Source organism: Meles meles, chromosome 3, assembly GCF_922984935.1.
Source record: "Meles meles chromosome 3, mMelMel3.1 paternal haplotype, whole genome shotgun sequence".
Classification (NCBI taxonomy): domain Eukaryota; kingdom Metazoa; phylum Chordata; class Mammalia; order Carnivora; family Mustelidae; genus Meles; species Meles meles.
Window position 1 is genome coordinate 135,506,091 of NC_060068.1, and position 17,265 is coordinate 135,523,355.

The 17,265-nt window shown below is 45.2% G+C and overlaps 1 protein-coding gene across 4 annotated transcripts in view; it reads right to left on the minus strand.

Moving 5' to 3' along the window:
• The window catches only part of CYFIP2 (cytoplasmic FMR1 interacting protein 2), a 125,505-nt gene that overhangs the window by 93,650 nt on the left and 14,590 nt on the right, over positions 1-17,265 (minus strand). For 3 of the 4 annotated variants that reach the window (XM_045999391.1, XM_045999388.1, XM_045999389.1), the window contains exons 2-6: positions 10,742-10,941; positions 9,159-9,248; positions 4,211-4,288; positions 2,607-2,708; positions 272-453 (exon numbers count right to left, since the gene is read on the minus strand). In XM_045999391.1, the coding sequence (XP_045855347.1) occupies positions 272-453; positions 2,607-2,708; positions 4,211-4,288; positions 9,159-9,248; positions 10,742-10,858 (569 nt within the window). In that variant the 5' untranslated portion in view covers positions 10,859-10,941. The remainder of the gene's footprint in view (positions 1-271; positions 454-2,606; positions 2,709-4,210; positions 4,289-9,158; positions 9,249-10,741; positions 10,942-17,265) is intronic. The other variant, XM_045999390.1, reaches the window with a different exon arrangement.

Here is a 17,265-nt window from a genome sequence, read left to right on the forward strand (position 1 = left end):
GAATCTTGCAGGAAATGACCGATGTGACTATCTTATGATTATTTTTCTGGTCCCAAACTGCATGGGAAGTGCATGGGAAACCACTATAGGACAGGAAAAATTAGGCTCTGACCCGGTCTTGAGACGGAACACCTACAAAAACAGAGAGCCCGCCCCCGCCCTGGCGGGGAATGGCTGGTTCGGTTCTGGAGGAGGAGCCCGGCGAAGGGCTCCAGACCCCGCCTCCCCCAGGGGGGCTCTGCAGGAGGAGGGGCAGGGAGTGTGCCCTGACCTCTTATAGGCAGAGTGGTCGTTCTTGACGCTGCACTTCATATTCTTTAGTTCATCCAAGACAGCGAACATGTTGATGAACTTGCCCAGGGTCAGGAGGTAGGCCTCGGAGACAAAGTCCTTCCTGCGCTCGGCATGGCACAGCCGCTTCACCTCACTGCAGAACCGCTCGATGGCCTTGCGCTGCGGGGGGAGGGGCAGCGGGTAAGGACAGGCAGCCCAGAGGGCGGCTCGAGGTGCTCTGGGTGGAGAGCAGGATCAAGACTCCCTCCTCTGGGGCTCTGGTCAGAGTGTGGGCATTGAGAGAGAGTCAGATCTGCCAGGAGATCTTTCTTAGCGGAGCCCCTAAATCCAGAGCTCCTTTGGAGAGGGGAGCCTGGAACCTGCAGCCAAGTGAGTCAAACCAAGGAATTCATTCACTATGCCTTCGCTGAGCAACATTATGTCTTATTCATTTTTTGTATCCCAGCACTTAGGACAGTGTCAGGCACCAGACAGGGTAGGGTAGGGACCAAGAGCGAGAGACACACTCAAGAGAGAGAGGCTCATGCAGCCAGTAAATTGTATTTATTGTGCATCTACTATGTGCCAGGAACCATTACAGGTACTCCAGGAAAGTAGAGAACAAAACAGAAAAAAAAAAAAAAAAAAAAATCTGCCCTAAGGCGCTTATATGTGAGTGAAGGCAGAAAACAAAACAAATACTGTACGTCAGAATGTGATATGCACCGTGGAGAAAAATAAAGCAGGAAAGGGGGATAGGGAGGGCAGGGAGAGCTGTATACTTTAGTAGGAAGATCAGAGAAGAAATCATCCAGAGGTGACTTTTAGGAAAAGAGTTTGAAAGAAGAGGAGAAAGACAGGGATAACTGAAGGAAGTGCATTCTGGACAGCATGAGTGGCCAGTGCAAAGGCCCTGAGGCAGAAGTATCCCTGACATGTTTGAAGGATGAGCAAGAAGCCAGTAGTTGGAGTGAAGTGAGCAGAAGGAAGAAACTGGAGGCACAGAGGGACCAGGGCCACTGGCTCTCGCAGGACTTTGTGAGGGCTCAGGTCTCTACACTGAGTGAGTCAAGGATAACATGGTCTGAATTGTACTGTAAGGGGGTCAACAATAGCTGCTGTGGTGAGAATCCACAGTAGGGGGCAAAGATAGAAGCAAAAAGAATAGTTAAGAGAAATGAAAATATGTCTATCCCAAAATATATACAGGAATATTCGTAGCCGCCTTGTTCATAAATAGTCCCAAAGTGGATATAACCTTAATGTCTATTAACTAATAAATATGTAAATAAAATGTGGTAGATCCATACAGTTGCTTATTATTTTGTCATATATTTTGGTACATGTTACAACATGGATGGATCTTGAAAACAATATGCTAAGTGAAAGAAGTCTGTCACCAAAAATCACATTATTCTGTGCTTTCATTTATATGCAACGTCCAGAAAAGGCAACTCCATAGAGACGTGAGACAGACTTGTGGTTACCTAGAGCTGGAGAGGGGGAGGGGAGGGTATAATGGGGTGGTAGCTAAAAGGGATGAGATTTTTTGGGGGGGGTGAGAATGTTCTATGACTGATCGTGGTGATGGATGTACAACCCTGCGAATATACGAATAACAAATGGTGGAATTGTCCAATTTAAGGGATAAATTGTATGGTATGTGAATTACATCTCAAAAAATCTGTTACCAAAAAAAGCAGCTGACCAATAACAAAAATAGGCTAAAGCAGCAATTCAGAGAGAGACACAGAGAGAGGAGGAAGTAGAGGAAGAAGAGGGGGAGGGGGAAAGGACAGAAATCCCTCCTGGTACGTGAACTTCACTCCATGGGCATGGGATACCCCGTCCCAGTCAGTCATTCCCCTCCTCCAAAGCCCAGACAAGCCATCCTCTCTCCTTCAAGTCTAAGTCCAGTGGAACTTTCCACAATGATGGAAATGTTTCATGACTGCACTGTCCAATATGTCACCTACAGAGTTCAGTGCAAAGGCCATCCCCACAACTACACCAGGTCACAGACACCCTCCACCCCAGACTTAGGATTTTTTAATTTGGTTTTACTCACAGCACTTACTACACCCTGAAAAGGATTGTGAGTTTTTCACTGGCAGTCTCTCCTCCCCCCGAAACACACTCCTGGGCTCCCTAAGACGTAAACCACGTGGACAGAGGGAGGCTTGTCTATCTTGCTCACCAAGGAGTGTGTCAGGAGCACACAAGGGGTATCTGCTCAGTGTAAGGTAAGTAAGCTGCGTCACAAACCCACGGCCCAGCAGCCGGCAGAGCCGGGCCTCTCGAGTCTCCTGATTCAGGCCCACCCTTACCCTCACCTGAAAGTACATGAACTTCATGAGCTTGGTGACCTCTGGCTCCAGCACCTCCACTGTCTTCTCGTAGATCTCCACCCGGTTGGGCTGCTCATTGCATTTCACCTGTGGGGAGAGGGGGGATGACACATCCTCCTTTGCCAAGGCAGTTCTGGTTCACATCTGTCGTCCTATTAATAGAGCCCTTTTGCACTCTTGAAGGCACCTCATTTAGGATGATAAATGCAGTGATCACCCGAGTGAGCGGGGGGTACCCTGTCTGATGGGTCCAACCAAGAGCAGAACTGCTCCCCAGACCCTGGCTGTGGGAAAGAAACCAGCTGGTTCTGAGATCAAAACCTCCTCCTCTTCAATCTGTTCAGTGCCCTGACCTTGAGCTGTATACACATCTACCCTGGTCTGCAAGGTCTCCCTCCTTCAGCCTTTCCCCCACTCCTAAGCCACTGCGGCCCATCAGCGTCTAAGCAGAGAACAACGTGCCAGCCACTGCTCTGCATGCACACGGCGTGAGGCCCCCTGGCCATGCCTGGCCCCATCCAGAAACCCATTTTCTCTGTCCATTGGTTTTCAACACATCAGAATCCCATGGAAGCTGTTTCACAGCCTGCACACCCAAGAGTGCTAACTGGTCAGGTGAAACTGAACAGTGAGTGAAGGATAAGAATGAGGACATTCTTCACACTGTTGCTTAAGACTTCTTAAAATGGTAGCACGAAGGTAAATACCCACCAGTCAATGATTAAATGGATAAAATATGATATAATCATATGATATCATCATAAGGCTGCTAGAAGGAACATGGAGAAGCTAGAAGTGACATGGAGAGACTGCTACCATAAACTGACAGGTGAAAAAACCGGCAGGACGTGAAGGGTAATTGAACTGGATTTTTGTTAAACAAAACACAAAACAAAACTGTGTGTGTTTGTGTGTCCATATATAATAGAGGCATAGAAAATCTGAAAGAGTTAAAAGCAAACTGTTAATAAGTAGTTACCTCTGGGGGCTAAGGTTAGGGGGAAGAGAGAGGAATAGCTTCTGTTTACTTTGCACACCTGTGGTTTGTTAATTTTGTATAATGGGACCCATGAACTATATGATGTTGATAATTATGGTGAATAGAATATCTACATGAGTCAACACAAAAAAATTACTAAAAAGGAACTGAGTGGAAAAAAGCAAATGGCAGAATAATATAAATATAAACAATATATATTTATAAATACAAGTCAATGATAATTTACAATAACATTTGTAGGAACACTCGTGATTTCAAGGAAAACGATCCAGAGGAATATGCAGCAAAGCATCCATAGGATTATGCTTTGGTGAGAGGTGGGTTTGGGTGGTGGGGGTGAGGAGATGGGGATGTCTTGCTTTTGAGCCATGGTTTGGGTGTCACACAGGTAGTCCATAGTGATCTTGAAATAAATTGAACAAATATTTTTTAAGTTGTCATCAGTGCTATGGGAAGCTCTCCACATGTCTTGAGCAAGCTCCTTTGACTACCAGGCCCTGCCTCACTCCCCACCAGCTGGGAAAGCTCTGCTCTCTGGCTGGGGCCAAAGTGGAGGGCCTAGAGAGCCACTGAGCAAGGACAGGCTCACCTGCGGGATGGCCCGAGAACAGCTGCGCCAGGTGTAAAGCATGACCGCATACTCGTGCCCTTCCTCCAGCATTTCATTCTGGAAACAAAACACACCCTCAGCAGGAAGAAATTATGCTCGTGCCAGAAGGCTCCTTCAGGGCCCCCCAGAGCCTCAAGGCCTCACAGTGGCCGGGGGACTAGCAGCATCGTGGAGACCTGGGAAGCGGAGGAGACATGCAGACTCTCGGCCCCACCCTGAGCCATGGAATCAGAATCTGTATTCCAATACAGCTCCCAGGTGACTCGTCTTCCCAGGTACACCCTTAGGTTTAAGAAGCCCCGGCTTCAGGGAGCCTCCTCAGACACCCCAGGGAGCTACCAGCTAGCCGCATTTTCCCAAAGATGGACAAACACCTTAGAAAAAAGGCGGCAGATCAAAGGTTGTCTCGGGTATCCTGTAAGCAAGAAAATAAGCAAGTAGCAAAACCGTACGTACAGCCGGTAGGTTAAAAAACAAAGAGTAATAATTATGAAAGTATACTGCTGTGTACTGAAAAATACTTTGGTACAACAGGCATGAAGCTAACGAGCGAGCTCTCCATGGGGCTGCGCACACCGGGGCTTTTGCTCTTCATATGACAGAGTACGATGTTGCCCTTTTATAAGAGCCCACGCTACTATTCCAGAAGCAGGAAAATGATTAAGCTCCATTTTTTAAAATAATTCCCAGCAGATGGCAAAACCGGTAAGAGCATGGAAAACGAATCCGAAAAATAGAGTGATGACTCACCTCACCTCGCCAAGTGCTAAGAGCCCTAAACCCAGGTTCTACATAGTTGGGCTCAAATCCTAGCTCCATCACTTCTTAGTCCTTTGATCGTCAAGAAGTCAGTTAACCTAAAATTCTCCATTTAGTATCTGTTTAATGGTAATGACAAAGACAATCTCCGAGAGTTTAATGAAAATTAAATCACACACACACACACACACACACACACACACACACCACTTCAGGTGGTCCATAAAGGGAAGTAAGAGTATTACTAGGCAAAAAGAGGAATCTGGCACTTTCTCAAAGAGTGCAACACGGAGTCACTACGTGACCCAGCAATTCCACACTAGGTACATACATCCAAGACAAATGAAAACACATGTCCACAGAGTGTGAACCCTTGTTCACAGAAGCACTCTCCTCATGCCAAGAGGTGGAAACTAGCCACATGGCCACTGACTGCTGCGTGGATAAACACAGGGCGGCACAGCCATGGAAAGCAGCAGCGCTGGTCTGTAGGTGGGAGGGAAGTGCCCATACGGGCCATGGCATGGATCAAAGCGGAGAACCTTCTGCCAGGCCCCAGAGGCCACCTGGCGCATGATTCATTCAGAGGAGCTGCTCGGCACAGACAGATCCACAGAAACGGAAAGCAGATTAGTGGATGGGGAGAGACAGGACTTAGGAGTGACTGCTAATGGGCTTGGAGTTTCTTTTTGTGGTGACAGAAATAAAATGGCAGTGATGTTTGTATGACATTGTAAATACACTAAAAAACACTGAATTATACCCTTTAAATGGTGAATTTGATGTATGTCTGCTGATGAATTTGATGATGTATGATGACTGTATGAAGTTGACCAAAAAGCAATAAAAATGGCATCACCAGGCCATTTCTCTTGTAAATGTCTGTGCTGAAAGAAAAATGAACCTAATTTTTTTATTCCATGTATCACATCTACTTCATAATATCTCCTTAGCACAAGATCAGATTTAATTTGGAATTTATTACTTCTTATAATTTTGTTTTCCATAGCAAATGTCGATGAGGACTCATACTTTCAATTCTTAATTTGGATCCCTTTTAAAATCAATAACATGTTACCCTTGGGACCAGAGAGCATCAAGATCAAGCCTGTGGGTCTCCTGGTGCTCCTGCTTCAGAACAGAGGTCAAAAATGGGAAGTGACAATAACATCGGGAATGTGCGTCTCCGTGTTAGCATCACACAGCCCACCAGCAGGGGGAAGAGTCCGATTTTCACTCAGTGAACACTTTACTAAGTGGTGGGGTCCCAGGCTCCATGCTGTGTGCCATGAACAGGGCGGCAAACGAGAATGGTGTGGACTCTGCCCTGTGGGTATTTCAGTGCCCATCCACCAGATCTACTGTATGCCTGGAGGACAGGGGTCAGGACGGTGTGGCAGAAAGAGCCCTAAGTGGGGCCTCAGGAAGACTTAAGTCCTGGTCCTGGCTCTGCCTGGGCTCACCTTTTACCTTAAGAATGTCACCAGTTTTCTCAGGTAGAGTTGGCCCCAATCACAAGTTCACTCCTGATGCCCAGGCCATGCCCCAACAGACCCAAACCCTTATTCCTGAGGGAGGAGCCAAGGTCCCAGTATTTTTTAATGCTCTCAAGGCAATTCCAGTGTGCAGCTCAGGGAAGGGAATTTGGACACAGAAAGGGACATCATATATGTGCATGCGCAGAGACACCCGAACCCCGGGAGTCTCTGAGAATCTCTGTCTGTGTCTTTCCTACTGCTAGTTCCACCACCTAGGATGTTCTCCCCACCTGACCTCTGACAGATGAATTCCAACTATGTGAGACAGCAGAGATGAGTGGAAAGAGATCAGGACTCGGAATCAAAAGCCTGGATCCCAGGTTCCACCCTGTGATTTACCCATTGTGGCATCATGAGCGACTCGCTTGTTCACTTCTCCAGGTCTCAGTTTTCTCATCTCTAAAATGGACGTAATGATCTCTTTGCAAGTCAGCGGGCTGTTATAAGGCTCCAATGATATCATGTATGAGAATATCTTATACATTTTAAGTCATCTTATATATGGTTAAAATGTGTGTGTGTGTCTATACATAGAGTATACAAGGCCCTATTCAAAAGCCCCTTCTTTCATTAAGCTTTCTCTGACCCTCTCAAGGACCCTTCAAAATCGCAGAGCTTTAAACTTTTACCAAGTCATTTACCTTTGACTTTGTGCATTTCTATTTGCCTGCACAGAATAATCCAGAGCACGGGTTTTGTAGTGAGACAGACCTGCATTTGGCAACATCACTTGTCGGTGGTGGGACCTTGAGTAATTTACTTAAATTTTCTGGACTCTGGTTTTCCCTGTCTGTGAAATGGGTATTGTGATAAAACCTGTCTCACGGGGTAGAGGTGAGAACTGATTCAAACAGTGCAGTTACAATACCCAAAAGAGAACTTATGGACATCTCTCCAAAGAAGACATACAGACAGGCCAACAGACACATGAAAAGGTGTTCAAAAAGGCTAATCATCAGGGAAGTACAAATCAAAACCATAATGAGATATCACCTCACATCTGTCAAAAGGGCTAAAATCAAAAGCACAAGAAACATCAAGTGTTGGCAAGGATGTAGAGAGAAAGGAGTCCTGTTGCACCCTGTTTGTGGGAATGCAAACTGGTGCAGCCACGGTGGAAGTTCATTTGGAAGTTTCCTCCAAATTAAAAATAGTATAAAACATTAATTCGAAAGGATATATGCACCTGTTTATTGTAGCATTATTTATAATGGCCAAAAGATGGATGCCACCTATGTGTCCATTGACAGATGAATGGATAAAGAAGATGTGGTAGAGATATACAATGGAATATTCAGCCACAAAAAAGAATGAAATCTGGCCATTTGCAACAACGTGGATGGACCTAGAGAGATCTAGAGACTAAAATGGTAAGCAAAGTAAGTCAGTCCGAGAGAGACAAATACCATATAATTTCACTCATATGTGGAATTTGCCTGGGTGGCTCAGTGGGTTGGAGCCTCTGCTTTCGGCTCAGGTCATGATCTCAGGGTCCTGGGATCGAGCCCCGCATCGGGCTCTCTGCTCCGCGGGGAGCCTGCTTCCTCCTCTCTCTCTGCCTGCCTCTCTGCCTAGTTGTGATTTTTCTCTGTCAAATACATAAAATATTTTTAAAATAAAATAAGCAAACAAAGAGGAAAAAAAGAGACAAACCAAAAACCAGACTCTTAACTACAGAGAACAAACTGATGGTTACCAGAGAGGAGGTGGGTGGGGGCTGGGTGGAGTGGGATGGAGAGGATACTATGATGACCCCGAGTCATGTACAGAACTGCTGAATCACTATATCGTACACCTGACACTAATATAACCATGTATGCTAACTACACCAGAATTTTTAAAAAAAAGTTTAAATAAACTCTCTGCACAGAAAGTGTTCAATAAAGGGAAAACTTGTCTATTTCCCGCTTGCCTCACTGAGAATCAAGACTGGCCCCTACTTGTCCTTGTACATTCCCTTCCAACATCTAGCACAGTCTCTGGAGGTACCAGGTACACAGTATTTATTAAATGGATGGGATCAGGGTTGGTAAGTCCAGGCTTTAGTATATAACTGGTGCAGTGAGAAAGATCCAGTGAGCTGTAGACGAAGACTCTGAAGGAGGATTCTGGAATGCTTCCAACTCCAGGGCTACAGGAGAATAACATCAATGAAAGCCCAAGAGGGAAGAGGGGACTTCCTCACAGATGGATCAGGTACAGACCTATCGGACCATCGGCCCCCACTGTGAATAACTCAGACCACCAACTTCCTTGGGTCAATAACATAATATTCTACAACCATCATCTCTTCATTCTGAGAAATCTTCTGCTTTGGTCAAGAAAGAAATGTCCACCCAGCCAGAAGTAACCTGTAGAGTATAAGGCAAGGCAGGATCTGATCATATGTTAGCCTGCACTGCTCCAGAAGTTCAGCAATGTGAAGAGTATTAGGGTCAGATGGGGCCCTACAGGTGAGTAGGGCTTGCAAAGCTGGAAGATGGGAACAGTGTGCCCCAGGCCCTGGGAGGGGGGGTGGGGCAGGGCATGAGAACGGGTTTATGGAGACAGGTCTGACTGAGGCAGGCAGCTCTCGGGAGAGCCGAGCACCTGCACCCCCCTCCCATGCTGGCAGGATCGCAGCGACTTACCATGCTGGAATGAACCGTAGCTTGCTCAATGTACCTTGCGATGCCTGTGACAAATGCATTCCTGTCCTCAAAGTTTGTGTCAAAGTTAGCCTGCAGGAATTAGAAGGCAAAAACATTTGTTGGAAAACAAGTCCAAGGTGGCTGGGTGTCCAAAAATGAGTCCAAACCGCTGCCAAAGAACGCCACAGGTCTGTGTGGAAACCTATCTCCACATCGTCCTCTGATCTTCCCCCAAGAAAATCCCACTCTGACTCACTCACACTGGGCAGGCGCCGGCGAGACGGGGCCCGCACCTGCTTCCCCAGGCTGCCTGAGACGTGGAAGTAAATGGGTAAACTTCAGAAACCTAACTAGCTTCTGAAAGTTAAGATGGGCATCGCTTTCCTCCGGCAGTTGCAGAAACACTCACCTGAGGCTGCAGATGCTTACGTACAAGGAGGATAACTGCGGCACTTTTTGCGACAGAAAAAACTGGAAACCGTCCAAATGTCCATTAACAGCAAAAGGCTAAATAAGTAATAGTATATCTATACGATGGACTTAAAAGTACTAGGTGGTGGTTAAAAATAAAATGGTGGCATTGCAGTATTGTCATGGAAAAATACCCCTAATAAATTTTAAGTTAAAAAAGCCAAATCATAGACCAATATATATAGGATGGTTTCTTTTTTGGTAAAAATATCTATATCTATGTATAATATATATTTATATCATATATATGGTAAAAAGGGGCGTGTGTGTGTGTGTGTGTGTGTGTTTGTAGTCACAGTTACAGGGTGATTTTTATTTGTTATACTCTTCTGTATTGCTTGTAATAAAAAAGATACTTATGTAATTAAAAATTCAACCTGGGTTAGAAAACGTGAATAAGCCAAGTTTGTGACTTGACTCTTTAGCCAAGTTTGTGCTTAAAATCTAACTACTGAACAAAATTACAAATACATTATGCATTCATATTGAGTCTCAGTTAGCAGCCCCAGAACCTACAAGAGGTCAGATACAGCTAAAAATTTGTATAACTTATTCTTTCCTCACGTGGCATACTCACCCAGCACACCCAGACGAGGGGCTGTTTGCGAGGCTGACTCTAGCTACACCGATGCCCTTCCCAGCTTGCCCTAAGGTGGGGGGGCGGTCATGGTTTTGAGCAATCTGATCATGGTTTGTCACAAGCTCAGGCAAAGGCAAACAATGGTGACTGCCTTCTCTGAGCCATTAGCTGCTATGGGGAGCTGAAAGCTCTTCTCACATACATGACGGAAAAGTAATTACCCAGGCAGGCTCCAGGGGTTTCTAAATTGTAATATTTAATTCATGAGATGAGAGCTGCCAAATCCTTGGTTGGTGCCGCAGCACGAACCGCGGGGAAGGTATTTGGGGTCAGAGCGGATCAACAAGCCTTCCCTGGGGAGAACAGCCCTGGTGTACGTTTACTAGCTAATCTATTCCTCATCCTCAGCTCTGGTAGGGCACGAGGGACTCCATCAGCTTGGGACCTTTCACCTTTCAGAGGCAGCCAGCCCCCCTCCCCGGGCCTTCAGGGCAAGCCCTCGGGGGACACCCGGGGCTCCGGGCAAGCGGACCTGGTACATGATGGAGGACGGCGGCGGCTCGATGCATGGCTGCTGGTCAGGGAGGGGCAGTTCCTCCAGCAGGTCCACGTTGGACAGGGCGTCCTCCAGGGTCACGTGGGTGGTCATGGCTGCGGTTGCCCCGTTCTGCGCCGAGGGAGAGGGATGTCAGGGGCCTCCAAGGGTCTCTCAGCCTCCCCCTGGGGGGGCTCCTTCCAGAGAAGAAAGAGGGTTTACACGCACTGAGACCACTTCCACTCGCTCCTTCTTCACAAAGTGTTTGCAACTGATGCCTGAGAGTTGACGATCTCTTTGCAGTTTACAAAATCCTGTGCTGTTTTTTTTTTTTTTTTTTGGAACATCTATTGCCTGGACGGGGCCACCCCGCAACCCCGTGTTCAACATGGCGGGTGGTATTTCGGCCACAGAACGGACGAAGAGGTAAGGCTCAGCGCAGTCATGGGACGCCCAGACAAGCACTGTGACGAAGGCCCATCAGCCTCAGATGGGCCTGCGGCTGGACAAGGGCCGCGGCCGGCCCCCAGCTTCGGCTACTTCTGAGGATACGTAGCCGGTCCGCGCCTGAATCACTGCACAGCACCAACACCCGTGCGGGAGAAGCCACCATTCTCCACTTGAAACCAGGGCCTACATTTTACAGGCCAAGTAAGCCAGAACTAAAAGAATTCAGACTCTAGCAGGCTTAACCTTATTTGCAAAAATGGAAGTGCCATGATCTTCCTTGGCCTGGAGGGGTTTTGTGAAGCACACCAAACAAATCAGTCCTAAATGGATGTTTTTGTCTTGGACCCTGAACAGTGCGGTGGCTTTGACGAGAGCTGCATTGGGCAGTGAGACTGAAGGGGATCTGAAGACGTGCTTACTTACCCAGGCCGAGCTAATGACTATTTTAAGAACTCAGCCCTCAGCAAACAGAATACTCATTTTTTTCAAAGCCTCTGTGAGACGCTGATTAAAAAAGCTCATGATTTAGGCCGTAGAACAGGTTCTCAGGAGTTCCTCCAAACGTGACATCCTAGAAGTCACAGTCACTGATTACCATGAATACGATTAGAAATCAAAAATGCAAATCGCAGCCCAAAAAACACCCCTACCTATGAAGATCTGTAAAAAATACCTCAAGGCCATTTGTCGTTAAAGAGGAATTCAAATCGAAATTATAAACCACTTAGGACTGAAAGAGAACATAAATAAACATCTTAAACGCATTTAGCAGAAAGTAAGAAAGTAAAACTAAATGAACCTAATTTTCACTCAAAAATCTAAAAAAAAAAGGGGCGCCTGGGTGGCTCAGTGAGTTAAAGCCTGGGTGCTGGGATTGAGCCCCACATCGGGCTCTCGGCTCTGCAGGGAGCCTGCTTCCTCTTCTCTCTCTCTGCCTGCCTCTCTGCCCACTTGTGATCTCTGTCTGTCAAATAAATAAATAAAATCTTTAAAAAAAAAAATCTAAAAAAAGAAATCAACCCAAAGAAATGAGAGTGCAGGCACTGATCATTACAAAAGCTGAAATAAATGAAGCAAAGAACAAAACACAGAGCGGACTAGGTGAACGAGAGTCTAAAAACTGAGCTTCATAAGACAATAGTAACAGCGAGCTGCCCGTTAGCACACGTGGATAAGGAAACCAACAGAAAGCCACGGTGCTGACGGTCTGAGCACCCCTCCCCTCCCCGATCTCAGGCAAGTGTGAGACGGGCTTGCAGGCTAGAGTTCTGAAGTGTCAGAAAATGTGTCTTGATCGCTTGTCAGGAAATGTGGCGTCCAACACCAGGGCAGAGAAGGGTCACAGACAGGACGGCTGGGTATAGGGCCTGCAGAGTATACCCCAGGGCATGCTGCCCCCAACCAGTGTCTCCGTCCAGCCCACGGCTGGGAGGGCAGGTCAGGGCCGAGCAGCTAGTGTTGCTGCACCTGTCACTGAGTCTTCTAGCACACCTCCCCATCGTGCCTGGGACAACAGCAAAGGCCATAGCCAAGGAGGGCTTGGGGAGCTCAGAAGTGACTTCCCTCTGTTCTCTGCAGGCACTCAGCCTCATGGGGGTGGTTTTAGGTCCTCTCCATACCTATGCTTCTTCGTGTTCTCTCCCCTGAGTTCTAAGTGTGGTATCCAGTTCTACAGCAAAACCATTTGCCAACCTACGCACAAAAAATTGTCTCCCTTCTTACATTAGTATGTTCATTTTATAGGAGGGATTAATAATCCTATAGCACAAAATGATCTACAAGCACCAAAGCCCTAAGAACTTTCTTCATTAATTCAAGTAATAATAATACTGGTAGTAGTAGTAGTAATAATAATAATAAAATCAACATATCTTTACCCTTTACGCTCTGCCAAGCACTCCCCTATTTTAATCTTGCACGGGCCCTATAAAGGTAGGTGCTATGATTATTACCATTTTAAAGAAGAACCAACAGAAGCTCAGAACTGAAGTAATTTTACAAGGTCAAGTGCTGGTAAGTGTGGGGCTGGGGCTGGAATCTAGAAGCCCCAGATTTGGGCTTTCCTTCCAAGTGCTGAGATTCACAGTGCAAGGCTGTGTGTACTGACATGAGGTCCATCTCCATGCTAGGTCTTCTCTTAAAAAAAAAAAAAAAAAAAAAAAAAAGATTTTATTTGACAGAGGCAGAGAGAGCAGAAGCAGGGGGAAGCGGCAGACAGAGGGAGACAGAGGGAAAGGGAGAAGTAGGCTTTCCGCTGACAGGGAAGGCCGATGTGGGACTAGATCCCAGGACCCCAGGATCATGACCTGAGCTGAAGGCAGATGTTTAACTGACTGAGCCATCCAGGGGCCCTGTGCTAAGTCTTTTCATATGCTAGACATCAGTGATTGTTGGTGCTTATGCCAAAGTACTACAGGCACAGCTTTTTTTTTTTTTTAAGATTTATTTATTCATTTATTGATGGTGGAAGGGACAGAGTGAGAGGGAGAGAGAGAATATCAAGCAGACTCCACACAGAGCACAGAGCCTGATGTGGGGCTCAATCTTATGACCCCAAGATCATGACCTAAGCCAAAATCAAGAGCCAGATGCTTAACCCACTGAGTCACCCAGGCACCCCGCACAGGCATGGCTTTTTAATAATAAAAGGCTTGGGCTCCATCCCTAGGACCTTAGTAAGGATGTGAGACAGCACAAGGAAGGAAATCTGGCAATATCTAACAAACTCGTATAAGTATTTCAATGTTTGACCAGTAATCACTTCTGGGGACCTATCCCAAAGACACATTGATAAAAATGCAAAAATACATATATATGCACCAGGCTATTCACTGGGGCACTACCTGCAGTAGCAAAAGTATGCAAAATGCAAACACCCCTCAACAGAAGATTATCTGAAGAGACCATGTACCGCCACACAGTGAGATATTAGGCAGCAGTAAATAGGAATGAGGAATCCATCGGTACATGCCAAATCTGGGGTGACCTCCAGGATATGCTGTGTACAATACACTGTCATTTATCTAGGAAAGGAGTGATGTATACATGCACACACACACATTAAAAAACAAACAATGGAAGGATAAACCATCTAATTTTAAAATCTGGCCATCCCAGGGGAAGAAGGATAACCAGGAATATGGTTAAATGGGTAGGGAAGATTTCTTTGAAAATAACCTGTTTTGTAGATTTGACTTTGAAACCATATATTTTACATATTATAAGATAAAATTTAAATTTAAAAAACAACCACTCGAGGCACTTGGGTGGCTCCTCAGTTAAGTGGCTGCCTTTGCCTCAAGTCATGATGGTGGGGTCCTGGGATCAGCCCCACCTCCAGTGCCCTGCTTGGTGGAGAGTCTATTTCTCCCGCTCCCTCTGCCTGCTGCTCCCCTACTTGTGCTATCTTTCGGTCAAATAAATACATAAAATCTTAAAAAAAAAAAAAAAAAGGCAACCACTCCTCCCTCAAAAGTAAGATAAAACAAATTAAGGTATATGTGTATTAGTTTTTGGCATAACTACACAGAAAGAACCTATTCCAAGTGATTTTAAAACTCAGAAATTTCTGGCAGAAGATAGCCTAAGAATGATGAAGATTTGCAATAAAATATCTCGAGCTTTTTTTCATAAAAAATTGGTTAACTGTTGCAGTGAGAAAGTTTGAATGCACTGTAAGGTAAGACAGATTAGCAATTGTGGAATGCTCTATCATTCCTGGTGGTGCTGAGAACAGGTATTCTTGATGAGAGAAAGGACATACAAAACCAAGTCAACTAAATAGCCCTGAATATGAATTTGGGGTATCAGTAGGAAGTCATCACATGTTTTGACTTTAAATATACCATATATACGTATGTTTGTATGTATGTGTATGTGTGTTTATCTCCTAGCTCTGTGCACTGAAAAGACAAGGACACAATGACCAACCCATGAGCAATGAGCACTTTTACTGGTTTTTACTGCCTAGCTGTGTGTTTAGCTATTTCTGCTAAAAGAACGAATATATTGGAGAAATAGCTCAGTCCAGGTCTGGGACAGAAAATGTATAAGAAAGGCTTAGAACAAGTTGTCAGAGCAGAAATCAAAGCAGCAGCTCTCTATCTAGGATTCCTGCGGTGTGTCCAAGGGACCCAGGAGCCAACTTGAGGCAGCTTTCAACTGGCCAACGAAGGGGCACTGTGAGCATCAGTTAGTATAACTCAGTACAACTGAAGCAATATAAAATGTGTTTAAATCCATGAAATCATAAGGACACTTACTAAAACGTTGTGTTTTTTTATGATTTTGTTACTGCTGGAGGTTGCCAGTGAACCACCTTTATGTTAAAAGTAGGCACAAAAAAGGAAAGAAGCAAACATTTAATGTGCCTTTCCTATACACACTGACCACTGGGTAACCAAGGGGAATGTTCATCTCTATAGATAGAGAAGTTCTTTTTTTTTCCCCCAGAAATACTGACAAATAAAATATCCCTGGGTGGCTCAGTCAGTTAAGCACCTGCCCTCAGCTCAGATCATGATCCCCAGGTCCTGGGATTGAGCCCCACATTGGGCTCCCTACTCAGCAGAGGGCCTGTTTCTCCCTCTCCCTCTGCTGTTCTGCCTGTCTGTGTATTCTCTCTCTCTCTGTCAAATAAATAAAATCTTTAAAAAAAAAATTCCTATATTTCTAACTCCTCAAATGGATATAGGCACAGATCATCACCCACTGCTAACATCCCTAAGTGAAAGACAATCAGACATCATGTGCCTCCTGATGGAAAAGCACACCATCACCTTACAAAGAATGCTGGACCCAAAGCCAAACACTCGAACCCAATCAAACCCTTGACACCCATTGATAGTAAATGAACAGGACAGAAGAACACATTAGAATACACCACAGTGATATAACCAGTAAAACAATCTATGGGAAACTATGCAGGATGAATGACTCAGTGTCTTCGACACATAAATTCCATGGGGGTGAAAAAAGATGCAGGGGAAGCCATCGCCGATAGGGGACTAACAAACTGCCACAGTGTGTCCCCTTGTTTGGATCCTCTTTGAAACAAGCCATCAGAAGAAAATCGTATATAAGGAAACTGGAACATTTAAGAGTGACTGGGTTCTTAATAATATTAAGGAAACAGTGCTATTATTTTTTGGATGTGAAAATAATATCAAGGTTATATTTTTAAAAAGTTTGCATCTTCTAGAAATACCTACTAAAATATGCATAAAATGATACAGGGGTTTGCTTCCAAATAATACTAGAGAGGGAAAAAGTGAGTAACAGAGGAAACAACATTGGCTGTGAGCTAGTAACTGTTAATGCTGTGTGATGCTTACACGGGGATTTATTGTATCTTTCTATTCAATGTCACAAGTTTCAAAATGTTCATGAAATCCTCAGGCTCGGTGTATATACCACCCGCTCTAACCGATCTCCCCTTCCTTCACCTTCCCTGACTCCCACTTGCCATGATCTTTCCCTTCACCTTCCTCCTACACTCTGGGTTTCTTCTGGACTTCACACACTTCAAAATAACTCATCTACCAGAATAACCCTAAGGTTTTCCCTTTAACACAATAACGCCCCTGCACTTCCCTCGAAGAGAATCAATAAGTGAACAGCCTACCAGCCAGTAAATTAGGAGTCTTTATTTCTGTTAATGCAACCTTTCTTTTCTCCTTGTAAATGCAGCTTCTCTAATGGATTCCTGTGTTTGTTTGTAGATCATTCACTGTCTCAGGGAGAAGGAAATCGGACATTTTTAACTCAAGGGCTGTAAATCATTGCCAACTCCAAATCAATCAGAAAGAAAAAAAAAAAAGACATTCTGGAAATTTTAAGCAGTACACGTGAAAATAAGGACTTGCTTTCTGGCTCAAGTGTCCTGCCTATTATGCAATTTCCAAAGGAGAGTAAGTCTTCATATCCAGTCAATGAACATGTGGCCATTTTGCCACTTTGGAAGAGAAATTCATAAAAATATTTAAAAACGAACGGTGTTCTGGGCGTGTCACTTTACCAGGCACAGCTGCGGCCTCTCAGGGTGGGGCATTCACAGCCAATTTAAATTCAGC